This window comes from Candoia aspera, chromosome 13 (assembly GCF_035149785.1).
Source record: "Candoia aspera isolate rCanAsp1 chromosome 13, rCanAsp1.hap2, whole genome shotgun sequence".
In the NCBI taxonomy this organism is placed as follows: Eukaryota; Metazoa; Chordata; class Lepidosauria; order Squamata; family Boidae; genus Candoia; species Candoia aspera.
The window spans coordinates 15381902-15396222 of record NC_086165.1 but is presented as its reverse complement, the minus strand read 5'-3'; the positions used below and the strand labels follow the sequence as shown (position 1 = coordinate 15396222).

General features: G+C 39.2%; 1 protein-coding gene across 1 annotated transcript in view; it reads left to right on the top strand.

The window, feature by feature from the left end:
• The first annotated feature begins 519 nt into the window (after positions 1-519).
• Positions 520-14321, top strand: part of ALDH1A3 (aldehyde dehydrogenase 1 family member A3) — a 37546-nt gene continuing 23744 nt past the window's right edge. The window contains exons 1-2 of the mRNA XM_063314485.1: positions 520-675; positions 11973-12077. Coding sequence (XP_063170555.1) covers positions 574-675; positions 11973-12077 — 207 coding nt within the window. The 5' untranslated portion in view covers positions 520-573. The remainder of the gene's footprint in view (positions 676-11972; positions 12078-14321) is intronic.

Below are 14321 nucleotides of genomic sequence, written 5' to 3'. Positions count from 1 at the left end.
TTAATCTGATGTGAGCTCATACCTTCTCGCGAGGAGTCCGCGTACCCCCCCCTCCTCCACACGGATAGGAAATGCTGCGTTGCAATACAGATGATCTCCTCCGAGGTTTCTCTTTCCTTCCCGTTGGACGTCCGCGCGTCTCAGGCTTCCCCCACCCTCCCTTTGCAACGAAGAAGGGGGGAACCTTAACTCTTTCCTATCCCTTCTTGGCCACCCCCAAGCCAGCTTTTCGCACAATCACCATCATTGTTTGGGGAAAGGAAGGAAGTGGAGGGGGCGTCCAGGGAATCACAGCTGGGATAAACGGGACAGCTGCTCCGCTTGGAGGAAGAGGAATCGGGGGGCGCCCATCCATGCCGGCTCGCCATCCTCCGCTCTCGCTCGCTTACCTGCAGCCGGTCCAGCGTGGCCCCGACCCGAGTGGGCGTGGCTACCAGCGGGCCAGCCTCCAGCCCGCCCCCCGTATCTTCTTATTTAATAAAGGCAGAGCGCGGCAGGGCGCTTATGTTCTCTTGGCTGGCGGGGCGCAGGAGGGCGAGCGCGTCCGGACCGGCTCGGAGGTTGTGGTGCGAGATGGCAGCGCTTAACGGGGCCCTGGAGAACGGGCAGACGGAGACGAAGGCGTCCGTGCCTCTACCTCATCCGATTAGGAACTTGGAGATCCAATACACCGAGGTAGGGAGGTGTGGGTGCTTAGGTTCACACGACCCGCTCCACCTGATCAGCGTTTGCGCACCCGGCTTGGATGGTGGAAGCCTTGCTTAGATACCTTCCTGGGGCTCGTGGGCTGAGTGAACCCATCCCGGCGCGAATGCAGAAAACAGGTTAATTCAGTAACCGGGGGAAGCGTGTTGTGTGACTGCAAACTAGGTTCACGTGTGTGGGTTTTGTGTTGCTTAGCTATCTTTTAAATAAAAGAGGGTGTTCTTTTTTAAAAAGAAAAACAATAGCGTTTCGAACTTCCAAGAAAGTTTTTGTTTTATTGTGCGTGTGTATCCTTTTCTCTAAACACTTTCCAAGTGTTTTTGAAGGGAAAGTAGGAGAGGGAATTTATTCAACTGCTCCAGCTGCCTTTTTTTGGGAGGAGGAGAACTTGACGGTAATTATTCCCAAGACACCACAAATAGCCAAGCCCTACCTATTTCTCATTCAAGGCAAAGAAACTAATTGGCTAAAAGGGAATGTCAGAAGTCATCTCAGAAAAAGTTGGGATTTCCTCTCATTTATAGCACTGGGGATGCAGTGGAGGGGGGGAAATGGAGGTTCCAAAACATATCATATAAAAAAGTAATTTAATAGTAAAATGTTTAGCTTGCATCATGTTTCATGTCTGGAAGTGTCTTATTTCTGTGGGTATGAGATTACATCTTTAAAACCCCACACTATAAGTCTTACCTTTCCCTAGTTCGCTGTAGATAATAGTACCTCCTTTACAATTGTATTTGTTTTATATCAGGACAAATTGAGGTTGGGAGACTAGATGATTTGAGCATTTAAACATTCTAAAAACAATGTTAAGAGAGAGTAATACTTGCCAAATAAGATTAGCTGAACCAAGTTAAAAACCTGCCTGCAGAAAATTAAAAAGTGCTGCGGTATCCTAGCTAGGAGATTTGATTTTAAAGAAGAATTAATTCTTAAGGACCAACTTGGTTGGTTTTTGGAAGTGCCTCAGGAAGAGGCTTCACAGATTTCTCATGGCAGAGGTTTGTAACCCTGAAGCCACTATGGAAATTTGAAATCCGAAACATGGTCTCATTGGGAGCCCTCAGCCTTGGAGTGCGGATTCCCCAGAATGTAGTCCTTGGTGTTCGAAGCACCTGTCTGCTGAGCTCTGCAGATTCTCCTTTCGTATGTTCTAGAGCAGGGTTTCTCAACCAGGGTTCTGTGGAACCCTAATGTTCTGCAGCAGATCACTAGGGGTTCCGTGGGAGATCATGATTTATTTAAAAAAATATTTCAAATTTGGGTAACTTCACATTAAAGGGGTAAGTTTCATTCTTTATTTTTACTTTAAGAACACTGTTAATGCCTATCCGTGAAACAAATATAGTAATTTTGTAACTTCTGGCCTATATTGAGCCTGAATGTGCAGGGGTTCCCCGAGGCCTGAAAAATATTTCAAGGGTTCCTTCGGAGTCAAAAAGTTGAGAAAGGCTGCTCTAAAGAGATGAATAGCATCAAGGTTTTGCTGCTTTTTTTATAGATACTTATACTGAACATCAAAGGCTTTTGCACACTTCCAGAACACAAAGGGCAGCATTTGTGTGATCCATGTAGCTCTTACATGTGAAGGAGCCGAGCATTTTCATTAGCCCTTCAATTATCGATGGTGTAGTGATGCTAGGGCTGAGAATAAAGTGACTTGTTTAACAGAACTGAACAACTCAGGGGACATTTCAACTGGAGGGCAGGGGGTCCCAGGATTTACAGGGACATGACCTTTTTTGAGTCATTACCTGACTTGGACAGCCCCAGATGCAACCTTTTTTTTTTACTTTTGCATGACAATAGAAATAATTTTATTTGTTGATTGATCATATTTGTATAGCTATCCATCTCACAAATACTTGTCAATCTCCTGTACAGATGTATGAGAAAAGGAGTGAAAAGGGTTCATAAAACACATCATGTTGTTAGCTAGAAATGAGGAGAAATCATTGGTGAGCATGCTGATTGCACTTTTTCTGAACACTTTCTTGGAGACTGCAGCCTGAAGCCCATGGTGTGAGGGGGAAATGGTTTATTCCTATCTTAGTACTTAGAGTTTGCAGTTTTATGTAATATGTACAGAGCTGTCCTGTGCTTCTTAAAAAAAGAACAGTGTCTTAAAACTGCTGCCAACCAGCCTGCGATGGGGGTTTGTGCCTTCTGAGATATTCCGCCATCTTGGCCGTTTTGACAAACAACACATTGGTCAAAGACTAGCTTCACTGACGAGCTTTCTCCTACATCTCTTCTAAACTTGGACAACTTTTTAAAGCGTATTAGTTGGAATTGCTCCACTTCATTTGGCAGGTTTCAGTCTTTCTAATTTCATGTCTTTTTGTGGGGGGGAAGGTAGGAAGTCAGGGATGTGTTTGAAATCTAACATTAATGTTCAATCTATTCTTCCTCCTTTTGAGAAATGATCTGAAGTAAGAAAACAGAAACTTGAAAATAAAGCTAGCCTAATTATGTTATGTTTATGTTTGCTGCCCAGAGTTGTGACTGGCAAGATGGTAGTTATATAAATAGATGTAATGAATAAATAATTATTATATGTGCAAAGGTGGAAATATTCAGCACTACCTACAATGGGGGACTGGTTGGTGAAGATGATGGAACTTGCAGAGATGGCTAAATTGACTTCTTTGATTAGCAAAAAGATGATATCTATGTCTATTGCTGACTGGAAACCCCTTATAGACTTTTTGTGTGAAACAGAAAAAAATGAACTTAGGATTTTAGGTTTTGATGATTAGAACAAATAGATTATAGAAAAAAGAGGGGGGTTTTTTTGGTAACCATAGAGTAAGAGGTAATTTTGTATTTGTACTTATAATTGCTGTAAAGAAAATCTGAAGCTACTTCTATTTCTTTTCATTATTTCTTTTTGTACTTTTGGCTGTTCTTTTTTCTTTTCTTTATATTAGTTGTTTTTATCTCCTTTTTAAATTTTTTAAATTATATATATATATATATATATATATATATATATGTATATAAACTAAAAGTATGTAAGAAAGAAAGAGTTCAATTATTGGCCCAATTGGAATATAATACAATATAAATCACGTTTGTATAAATGCATTTTCTTTCTATTTAATGTGGCAGAGTCTTATACTCTTCCTTTCTATTTAAAATATGCTTCAAGCATCTCTAGGTTTGGCTATGAAATAAATTTATTGGTTTATTATACAATTTATTATACAATTTTTAGGCCATCTGACCCCCAATGACTCTGGGCAGCTTACAAATTAGAAAAGGCTAATGTAGTATATATAAACCAAAACCTCAACCATCAGACGTGCATGCATGTTCCTGTCTATTTGAAAATGATAAAAATACATCAAAAGACGCCAAAATGAAAAAACAGGTATTGTGATGTCATAATGCTATGTCCTTTTGTATTTGCCTTGCGATGTTGTGGTTCACATTTTGTCACTTCCCTCCTTGGCCCCCAGGGATGTACATTTATAATTATATAGAAATGTAGAATTTTAAAAAATTAAATATGGAGTTTTGCAACAAAAACATTTATAATTCTTCAATCTCCACCAGTGAAGTAATTTTAAACTTAACATCTTGTAGATGTGTACTGCTTTGCAGACTTTGAAAAAAATGATGTTGATCTTAATACAAATATATTCAATTGGGTTGTAGTTCAGCATTGTTAGTTGCAGTGGCAGAGATTCTTACCATGAGAGAGAAAAACTGATTTTTCTCAGACTGAAAGTGCCCTGCCGCATTCCAAAATGGAAGGAAAAAGTCATTTTAAGATTACGTTTTATCAGATTTGGCTAGCTCAGCTGCTGTATTTATGTGGTTTTTAGGGCCTTATGGTCCCTGAATTGTTTTTCCTGATTGTCAGCATGTCATCAGCGAAGATGGCTTGATTAAGTATGCTTAGAGTGATAATGTTAACATTTCATTAGAGTTTGTGATTCTCACTTTTGAATCTGGAAAAATCCATGCATTACTTCTTCACTAGAATCTTTAAAATGCTATTTATTTCAAAATACTTATGTAGATCTTTTGAATTTTCTTTAATCACAAGTCTCTGTAAGATATGAACATCATTCATTGTGGACGTCATCACAAGTCCAAATGAATGTAATTGTGTTTGCATTTAAACAAGAAAGGATGGCATTGGCAATGTGTCTGTAAAAATCTAAGAAAATTCTGGCAATGCTAAGCACATTCTCTCCTTTAAATCTCTGTAAAAGTTTTCCAGACTTTCTTTAAAGGAAAAAAAAAATGGCTAATTCGTGATGTTCTCTTTAATATGCAATATAAGCTTTCTATTTTTTTTCCTTTCCTATAATGGGCAATACTTTTGGTTTGGTTAAACTGTTCTAATCATTATTGACTGTTGTCTAGGAGCAAGTTTTTGTAGGAAACTGGGCTGCTTTTTGTAAGAAACAACCTATATATATATATCCACCTTCCATTTAGACACATTTTTCTGTCCCCATTTTTGAATGTAATGAGGTATCATGCTTTCCAAAGGCCATACATGCCTTACTAAGATCAAAGAATGTGAAGAAGTTGATGCCGCCAAAGGCTCATACAAACTATTATATAAACTAATTCATAAAAATTCCTGATTGGCATCGCCATCTCACTGTTTTACTCACAAACTGATTAGATTAACTAATAGTTTTTTTCTTTCACCATTTGCAATTCTGCAGTTACGTTGCTGAATTTTGAAATAGTCTAACTACTTCTTGTTGGGATGACAGTCTGCTTAAAACAACCTAAATATGGCGCATTAAATAGGATTTTTGTTCCTTTTGTTGCATTTTAGTCTAACGTTTAACAAATAGGGTTTTCCACTGTGATCTGAATATACTTAAATGGAAATATCGGATATAACTGTGTTTTTATCTTTCAGAATGTAAGCTTAAGGTACCTGCTTTAATAACTTGGAAAGTTTGTTTGCTTGTCAGATTTATATCTTGCCACAATCTAAATGACCCTGGGTGGTTTACAACAAAGAAGAAAACACAAAGTACATAATACAACAAAATACCTAAAATACCCCATTGACAACAGAGAAGAGTCATCATACCCCAAATACCCTCTGGAAGAGTTCTGTCTTCAACTTCTTCTATAAGGTGTATAACAAGATTTCTGGATTGCGGCTCTCTTCGCTTACAGAAAATGGGGAGCAGCCAGCTCTTCTCCTTGCGTGTTCAAATCAGTCAGGCCAACTCCTATAGAGAAATGAGGTCCTTCAAGTAACCAGGAGACAAGCCAAAACAGGCCTTCTCGTTAAAACTAACACTTTGATTTTTAAAATACCTTTTTTATAAATATTTTGATTATTGCTTAATTTGAAATATCTCTGACTGAATTAAAACTGAAAGGGAAGTGTACTCCAGCCTGCAGTTTTAAAAGCAACCTCCAAAAATCAATTGTACATTCCTACAGTCTGTTTGGAGGACTCAGAATTTAATATTGGTAGCTAATCTTTACAGTTTTCTGACTTCTGCCTAATTTTTATATTCATTGCTTTTTATATTCTCCATTTCAGAGAGGTCTCTAATCCCCATTCCTTTCTTTGGTGCAGAAGGTAGCCTTCTGATAAGTAATAACACGGCTATGGATTTTTGGGGAGTGGGGATTTTAAAACAGTGAGCAGTGCAGAACAATTGGACCCCTAATGCATAGCATTCTGAAAATCTTTCAGAAAAAACATCCCCACCCCTTAATTATGAGTCATCTTTTAGTCTGTAGTGTTGGGTAGACTTCCATTTGGTGCTCAACTGTTATTTTGGCTCTGAGATTGGATTTGTGCCCATCTTTGCTAGTGACCAGTTTCTGAAAGTGCCTAAGAATGAAAGAGCGAGAGAAGACATGTTCCTTCAATAAACTCTGGTCTGCTCAATCAAATGAGTCTGAAAGAATTGTGCAAGCTCAACTAGGGTTCTCTTAAAAGGTTTAGGGTTGGACTTCTTCACAAAGAAGGGAAAAGTTATGATCAGCACCAATTATGTAGGAGAAATGGGAGAACAGAAAATGCCAAATGGTGCTGAGAACTGCAATTTGATCAATGAAATGTTGTATAGCCTATCACTTTTTAGAAGGCAGTCTTTTGTGAACTGTAGAAAGTACAGGGTTTTTTTTTTATAGGGATGACCTTTCCGGAATCCTGATTTCATGTGTATTTGTTTAATTTCCACTGAAAGCCCTCATTAAAACTGTTGATCTTGAGAGGAGTTTCCCTTTCTCTAGTAATTGAAGAAGAATGCTCAAGTTTTTGTGAGCAGGGTTGGCCTCTGAATGAAGAAATATGAATGATATCCTCTTTCTCAAAGTCATGGTGCAGATACTAATATTTTCATCCAGCTAAGCAATTTCAACAACTGATGGAGAAAATCCTACAAGCATCTCCCCATTTCATTGCAGGTGATAGTAAATAATGTTCTACTCTTTCACGATAATCACAGCTGAACAACCAAGGATTTCCTCATTTTTCCTAGTTGTTGGACAGGCATCTTTAAAAAACCAAGCAGACAAACTTGTATGGTTTAATCTTTATAAATGAGCTGAAAGCAATTGAGATGAATTCCTTCATATTGGCAGATTTATTTTATATAATTTGTTAATATGAAGCAGTTTATCTCATTAGTTGGTTCACACATAGGGCTGAGTGAAAATATAGCACAATGTAAACCATGGTTTATAATGGAGCGTGAAGGATTAGTGCCCTTTCAAAAACCTCTGGCCTCTAACTCCCAACAATCCTAGCCTAGTGTTACATGTGACTGAGGTTATTACATTCCACTGAACTAACATGTTAATCCCTGGTTTAGAATGATGCATGATGCCATTGGAAAATCCAATTGATATCTGTGATGGGCAAAGCAGTATTCTGCAACCTGTAGCTCTCCAGACATGTTTGTGTAGGTTTTGTTTAAATTATAGGACCACCCTTTAAAACAAACACTTTCCCCATGGTGATTTACAGACCCTTTAAAATTCCAATGAAAACAGCCATTTAAACTACAGAACTTACAAATCAAATGCAATAATAATAATTAAATCCACTACTAGGCCACAAAAATAAGGCTAATTAGCAGGCTTAATTGCAGCTAAGATAAATAATATTCAAAGTCCTGGGAGCATCAGTTGTTCTTACTTGCAACAAAAGATTATTGAGCAGATGCAAGTTCAGCAGCTGAAGTTAGGGACCATGAGTGAGAAAGCCTTTTCCTGGGGAACATTTGTCATAACCTAGCAGGAGAAAGAATTTAGAGCTAGCCACCCATGCTGAGGAATATACCCCCAGCACATCTAGGCAGTGCTGCACTGAGGACCCTAAAGAGACCCATCTGGCTCACATGAAACTTTTTTTTAAAATCTGTTTGGTCATGTCTGATTCTCGGAGAGTGCCTGGACAAGTCCCTGCAGTCGTCTTGGCGAGGTTTTTCAGAAGTGGGTTGCCATTGCCTCCTTCCTAGGGCTGAGAGTGACTGGCCCAAGGTCACCCAGCTTGGCTTTGTGCCCAAGGCGGGACTGGAACTCCCAGTCTCCTGGTTTCTAGCCTGATGCCTTACCCACTCCACCAAACTGGCTCTCCATGTGAAACTATTGGATTGGTGATTTCTCCTGCTTTTCTCCCTGGTCTTCCCAGAGTATCCATTCCACCATATTGAGAGTGGCATCTTCAGCTTTACTGTAGGCTGGCTTAGAACACATTCCAAAAGCATAATGTTGTGACATATCTGAAGTGATTGGAACAGATTTCTCTGCTGCTACAAATGCCCTTGGAGGTGGAAGATTAAGGAGATAGTCACAAAAATTCTTGGTGCGAAACAATTCTCTCCAAAGGCTGAAATCAGGCCCTATGAAGGGGAAATTAGATTCTTTTGTGACCTTAAAGGTGTTAGTATTTGGTGCCCTTTGAATTATATTTTGTTCTTTGGAAGTCCAATTGTTTTCCTCTACTTCCTGTTGTCTTAACTTTTATTTATTGGAAGTATGCCTATCTTTGTGTTCTAGCAAACCGTCAAGGCATATGAGAAAATAGAATATAAGAAGTTAAAAATACAAATTAGAATTGGGGATAAAACGGATATTAAAATGATCTAATAAAGGCTCAGTACAAGCATTTTAACAGATTTCCTGAAAGGGGAGAGAATGGAGGCCAAGTACAACTGAATGTTCTATGGCCTGGGCTCAACACAGGAGAAACTCTCTCGAGTGTGCCAGATGGATGAGCCTCTGGTGACAGGGACATCTTCAGAAGACTTCTGTTGACCTTATGGGCACAGATTCATAACAGGAGGGGCAGCTTCTTTAATAGCCAAGCCCGAGAAGGCAATATCAACCCCTTAAACTATGCCTGGTAAGCAATTGGCAAACAGGGCAGATCTTTCAGGCAGCTTATGATCTCTGTGTTTTGCACCAGTGGCAGTTTCTAGAAGTGTTTTGAGGGGAGCTACCCAGAGAGCATCTTGGAATGGTCAGGATGGGTTATAACCAAGGTGTGATTAACCATAGTCAAACCCAACCAGATCAGAAATGGGCGTAGATCCTGCCTGGGACATAATTGTGCAAACACCTTCCTTCCCGTAGTTGCCAAACTGCAAATCCAGGACTGTTGAAACTCAAGGAGCTCCCTTGGACTATGAACTTGGTCTTTGGGGGGAAATGTAGTCCCATCCAAAACACATTGAATCTCAATCTACAAATCCGGTTTCCTATTCACCAACAAGGACCTCTGTCTTGTCTGGAGTTAAACTCAGTTTGTTCTCTTTCATCCAGCCCATTATTGAACTTAGACAAGGTTCAGGGGTCATAATTGCTTCCTTGGAATTGGGTAGTAATGAGCACTAGAGGGCAGACTGAGGAAGATTCCTTAGGCAAATAAAATGACTCCTGGAGTTGGAATAGTTGAATATATAATGTTACCAATATATATTCCATTATATATACCATTATATTAAGATTCCTGGAAGAGATTGATAATTCCCCTTATTACTTTTTTTTCCTGGGCACTTGATGAATGTTCTGTCCATTAATGTAGTTAAATTTTCTGAAATTGTAGGATTCATTTGCAATTAAGAGTTGATTAATTTCTCTGATCATCTTAGTGGGGAAATATAACTATTGTAGCATGCTCTAAGTTAAAATGCTAATTGGCTTATATCATGTTTTAATGACTTTGTTTCTCTTTTTTGGCTGTGGAAACTGTAGTATTTGGCATCTGTTTTATTTAATCTGTTGTATTGGTCAGTAGCCATAATAAAGAAGTACTAAAAAAAAATACACAATTCAGCAACATTTTTAATGCAGTCAACTGATACTTTTTTCCCATTTTTTAAAATTAATTTGTTTTATGCATATATAATTTAAAAAATAAACTGAAAAAAACCTTTAAAAAATAGAAGAGACAACCCCAAGCAAACTAAAATAAGAAGGAAGAAAAAAGGGAGAAAAAAAATCTCTTCTATTTTGTTCTTTTTTACTAAGGAATACACTACTGTAATATGATCAGTGCAAAATATTATTGTAAAATATCACAAAATCTTTGCCATAACACATATTGCTGCATCCTTTGATTAGCAGAAAATACTGCCTTTTCCAAAATACATTTCCAACAACCATTCCTTGACATCTGGAATAATATCACATTTCCAATTTTAGCTACCCCCTGTGCTCAGTGCAACCATAATTCCTGATAATAAAATTCCAAAATTTTGGTAATTGACTGATTTCTTGTTGGTTGCAATTGTAGAACTTGTAGCAGAAACAAAACAACCCCATGTATGGTCAATTTCTCTTATTTATTTATTCTTCAAATTTCTGTCACTGCCCATCTCCCCCAAAAAGGGGACTCTGGGTGGTTTCTGAGCATGTATTACTGGTGATACATACATGCTCAGCTCATATAAATGCTAAACAAGATACTGGTTTAACTGTCAAGTTGGCACAGATACCTGCTTTTTAATATGATATTAAGCAGTAACATATCTAATTTTAATCAAGATTGCCAGATGTAGATATGGTACAGTAGACTTATCCTTCCAACTCCAAGAGAATCTTGGTGAAAGTTGCCCCAACCTCAACATGGCAATTAGTACTGGGGAAGTAGAAACTCTGGTAATGCTTATCAGAGCTTTTTCTGTATGCTAATAAATGCAAGAGGTGCCACCGGGACAGGAAGAGAGAGAATCCATGCTTCTCTTGCATGGTCTCAGTGAATTGAGATCTACCCTATCCTCCTGCAATGCTGTCCATGATGCCTTCTATAAATAATGTCCTCCAGTTTACCATAACATTTCATTTGCACTGCTTTCCTTGAAGGATATTCAGAAGCTACAATTAGTGCAAAATATGGTAGCCAAATTACCTGGAGTGTGTTATATAGACTGCAAGATGCCAGAATGAAGACAATTCTGCTGACTTCCAACTTGTTTGCTTCATACTTACTGCAGTAAGCCCCAAATTAAAATCTGAAAGGCTGCAACCTGCCATGTAAATCTGCTTGGAGCTTACATGCATGTGAGATCCTTTTGTGTGTTCCACTTGAAGAGAAAGGACTGGGGTAGAATTCAGGATGGGCCATTTAATGCGGCCGCTCTGTTTGTGAGCCTTGTCTCTAGGAAAAGTCAGTTAGATCCTTGGTGATGTATTATTTTAACTAAGCTTTTACTAATGAATGCTACTTCTTCCTTTTTAGACCCCTTCCTTGCTCTATTGTAATGTCCTTACCTTGTTTACTTTCTGTGATTTTTGTATTTGTCCTTTTTGTTGTAAAGAGCAATCACTAATGGAAGGGGGCAAGTCCATATGACATTAACTTGGCAGTGGGATTCATCTGCAGCAAAGAAGTAATAGATTAATACCCCAGAATTTGATAGCCTTCTCCCACGGATCTGGAATTGTATTTGTGAATTAGTCTCCTGGACCTCACTGTGATTTACCTTTTCTGTTGAAACTGCATCAATAAATATTTCTGAGTGTTTGCCATATCTGTACTGCTTTCTGCTGTGATGTGCAGCTGATGGCTGGAGGTTTAACTATTTTAATCCACCCAGCTTCTAAGCTCCTCCATGTTATAGAATGCCCACTGAGAAATAATTGCCTGCATCTCACTATTACAGCAAGCCTGTTCCATATTCTGGCGGGGTGGATATGATACAGTGCTCCTGAATATGAGAAATATTAGTGCTATTCATGCAACAAAGGAGACAAGCCAAATCAGGGATAAAGTAGCCTTGTTCATGCTGCTTCTGATCCATTGTTTCCTCTCCCCTTAGATATTTATTAACAATGAGTGGCATGAGTCAAAAAGTGGAAAGAAATTCCCTACGTTTAACCCCTCAACAGCTGAGAAGATCTGCGAAGTTGAAGAAGGTGACAAGGTCTGTCTAAGTTCTTTTGTTGTATAATCGTTTGTTGGTCTTAATCAAAGAGCAAAAGCTCTAATAGCTGGGGACGATTGGGTGAAAAAAAAGCAGCAAAAGGACTTTCATGTAGTTGCTCTAACCTGTTGGAAAGGACACATTGCTTTATAGCTGCTCTGCTGCTGTTCAGTTGAAGGGGTGAAATCCCCTTTCTCAGGATGGAGAGCAAATGCTTTCAGGTATGCTTCCCCAATGACCAGAACATCAAATCAAGTCAAAGAGCAAGGAAGAGGTTAGCAGGAGAAACAAGGATGACACCTACATGGCATGAGAACATGAGAATAACCTGCTGGGTCAGGTAGAGGCCCATCTAGCCACCCACTACCTCACATGGTGATCCACCAGATGCATCTAAGAAACCCATAAACAGGAGATCAAAGCAGCCTGCCTTTTTGCTCCTGTGCACCAGGTAAGTAGAGGCAGATTGTCCCCATGCCTAGAGGTAGGAGCCACTCATGCAGGTTAATAGCTATTTATAGACCTGTCCTTGAGGAATTGGTCTAGTCCCCTTTTGAAGTCATCTGAACTAGCGGCCAGTAGCACATCTTGTGGCAGCATATTCCACAGATTGATAATACACTGTGTGAAGCAATATTCCCTCCTATTAAATCTTCTAGTCAGTTTCAGGGTGGCTTCTAGCTCTACAAACATCTTCCTCTTCACTCTTGCTTTACCATGCATAATTTTATAAATCTGAGTAAGGTCTTTTCTAAACAACCCAATGAGTGCAGCCTGTCCTCATAAGGAAGGTGTTTGAACCCACTGATCTCCTTGGTTCTCCTTCCCAGCATATTCTTCAGGTCCACAATATCCTCCTTGAGATGGAACAACCAGAATTGTACACAGTAATTCTATATCTAGGTGCACTATAGATTTGTACATAGGCATTATAATATCAGTTTGTCCTGAGGCACCTTTGGGTACATGGGGGTTCTGTAAAAGATACTATGGTGGCAATTTGCTAGCCTTGTGGTGCCATGCCAATTTTTTCAATAGCAATGGATATGCAGAAAGAATGATATCTTGACAAACAGGCAGCTCTCTCATAAAAGTGCAGATTGTTTGCATAATGGCTGGACAAGTGCACACAACGTCTGTGGAAAAAATGGTGTGGAGGAGCCCTTTTCCATCCCCTAACCCATGTGGCTGCAACAGAGAAAATTGATAGGGCCATGGCGACAGGATGCCACATGAGGTCACACTTTTGCAGAACATCTCCTGGACATTGTTATGGAAAATAGATGAGCTATTTAACTCCCTTTCAGCCATTTGGATAACATGACTGGCATTGCAATTGCATTGTGGTTTGCAATCAAAGAACATGGATTGAGTAAAAAATTGAGCACTGAAGATGTCTCATCTGGGAGTGATCTCAGTTGTACATTCTGAGGAAAAACTCCTATGCAACCTTTAATCAGTAATCTTTAGCCAGAGAGCCACCCTCAGTTTCTGTTCTTCCTCACTTGAAATGTGTAAATTCAGATTCTTCCCATCCTCTTCTTGAAGCAATTAGCAATTTCAATGTGTTGTTGCCTTCTTCCATGGTATTTATTGAATGTCCTAGTCTAAGTAACAACCCAGGGATTTCCTGGCAGTCTCCCAACCACATTTTACCAAAGCCTGACCCTGCTTCACTTCCAAGCTCAAATGAAATGGCCAAGTCCTCCCCAGAGGAGTTTCAGTATCAGAACATGTTTTTAAAAGAAAAAAAAAAAGTAAATAAGCTAGCACAGCACGAAAGAACCTGACATAAAGTTCTTTGTCCTAAAAGGTATTCTTATTTAAAGAGTCAGTTCACACATCACATTAACTCATTATCTATTTTAATCTGTGGTTTGAATAAACTAAAATAGCTTGGCTTACACAATATCTTCAGTATATTTGATATAAAGCCCAATAGCTGAGTTAAGCCATTTGCTGACCCAAATCAAACCAATCACATTATGGCTTAATGCAACACACTGTCCAGTGTGTGTGTGTGTTTTAAAAACCAGGCTGCTCTTATCTATCTATCATTTCTCTTCCCCCACCCTAGTCTGAAGCTGTTCAGTCCTCTCTCCTTCATCTTCAGTCACCTTAACTCCAGGGCTTGCCATGGAGTTACGAAGAGCCATAATCCTGTAATTGAAGAGACATAAGCTCATTGTAAGGCTGTGGAACTCTGGGGTGGCTTTCTCTTCATGGTTAATTATGCAAGCTGGC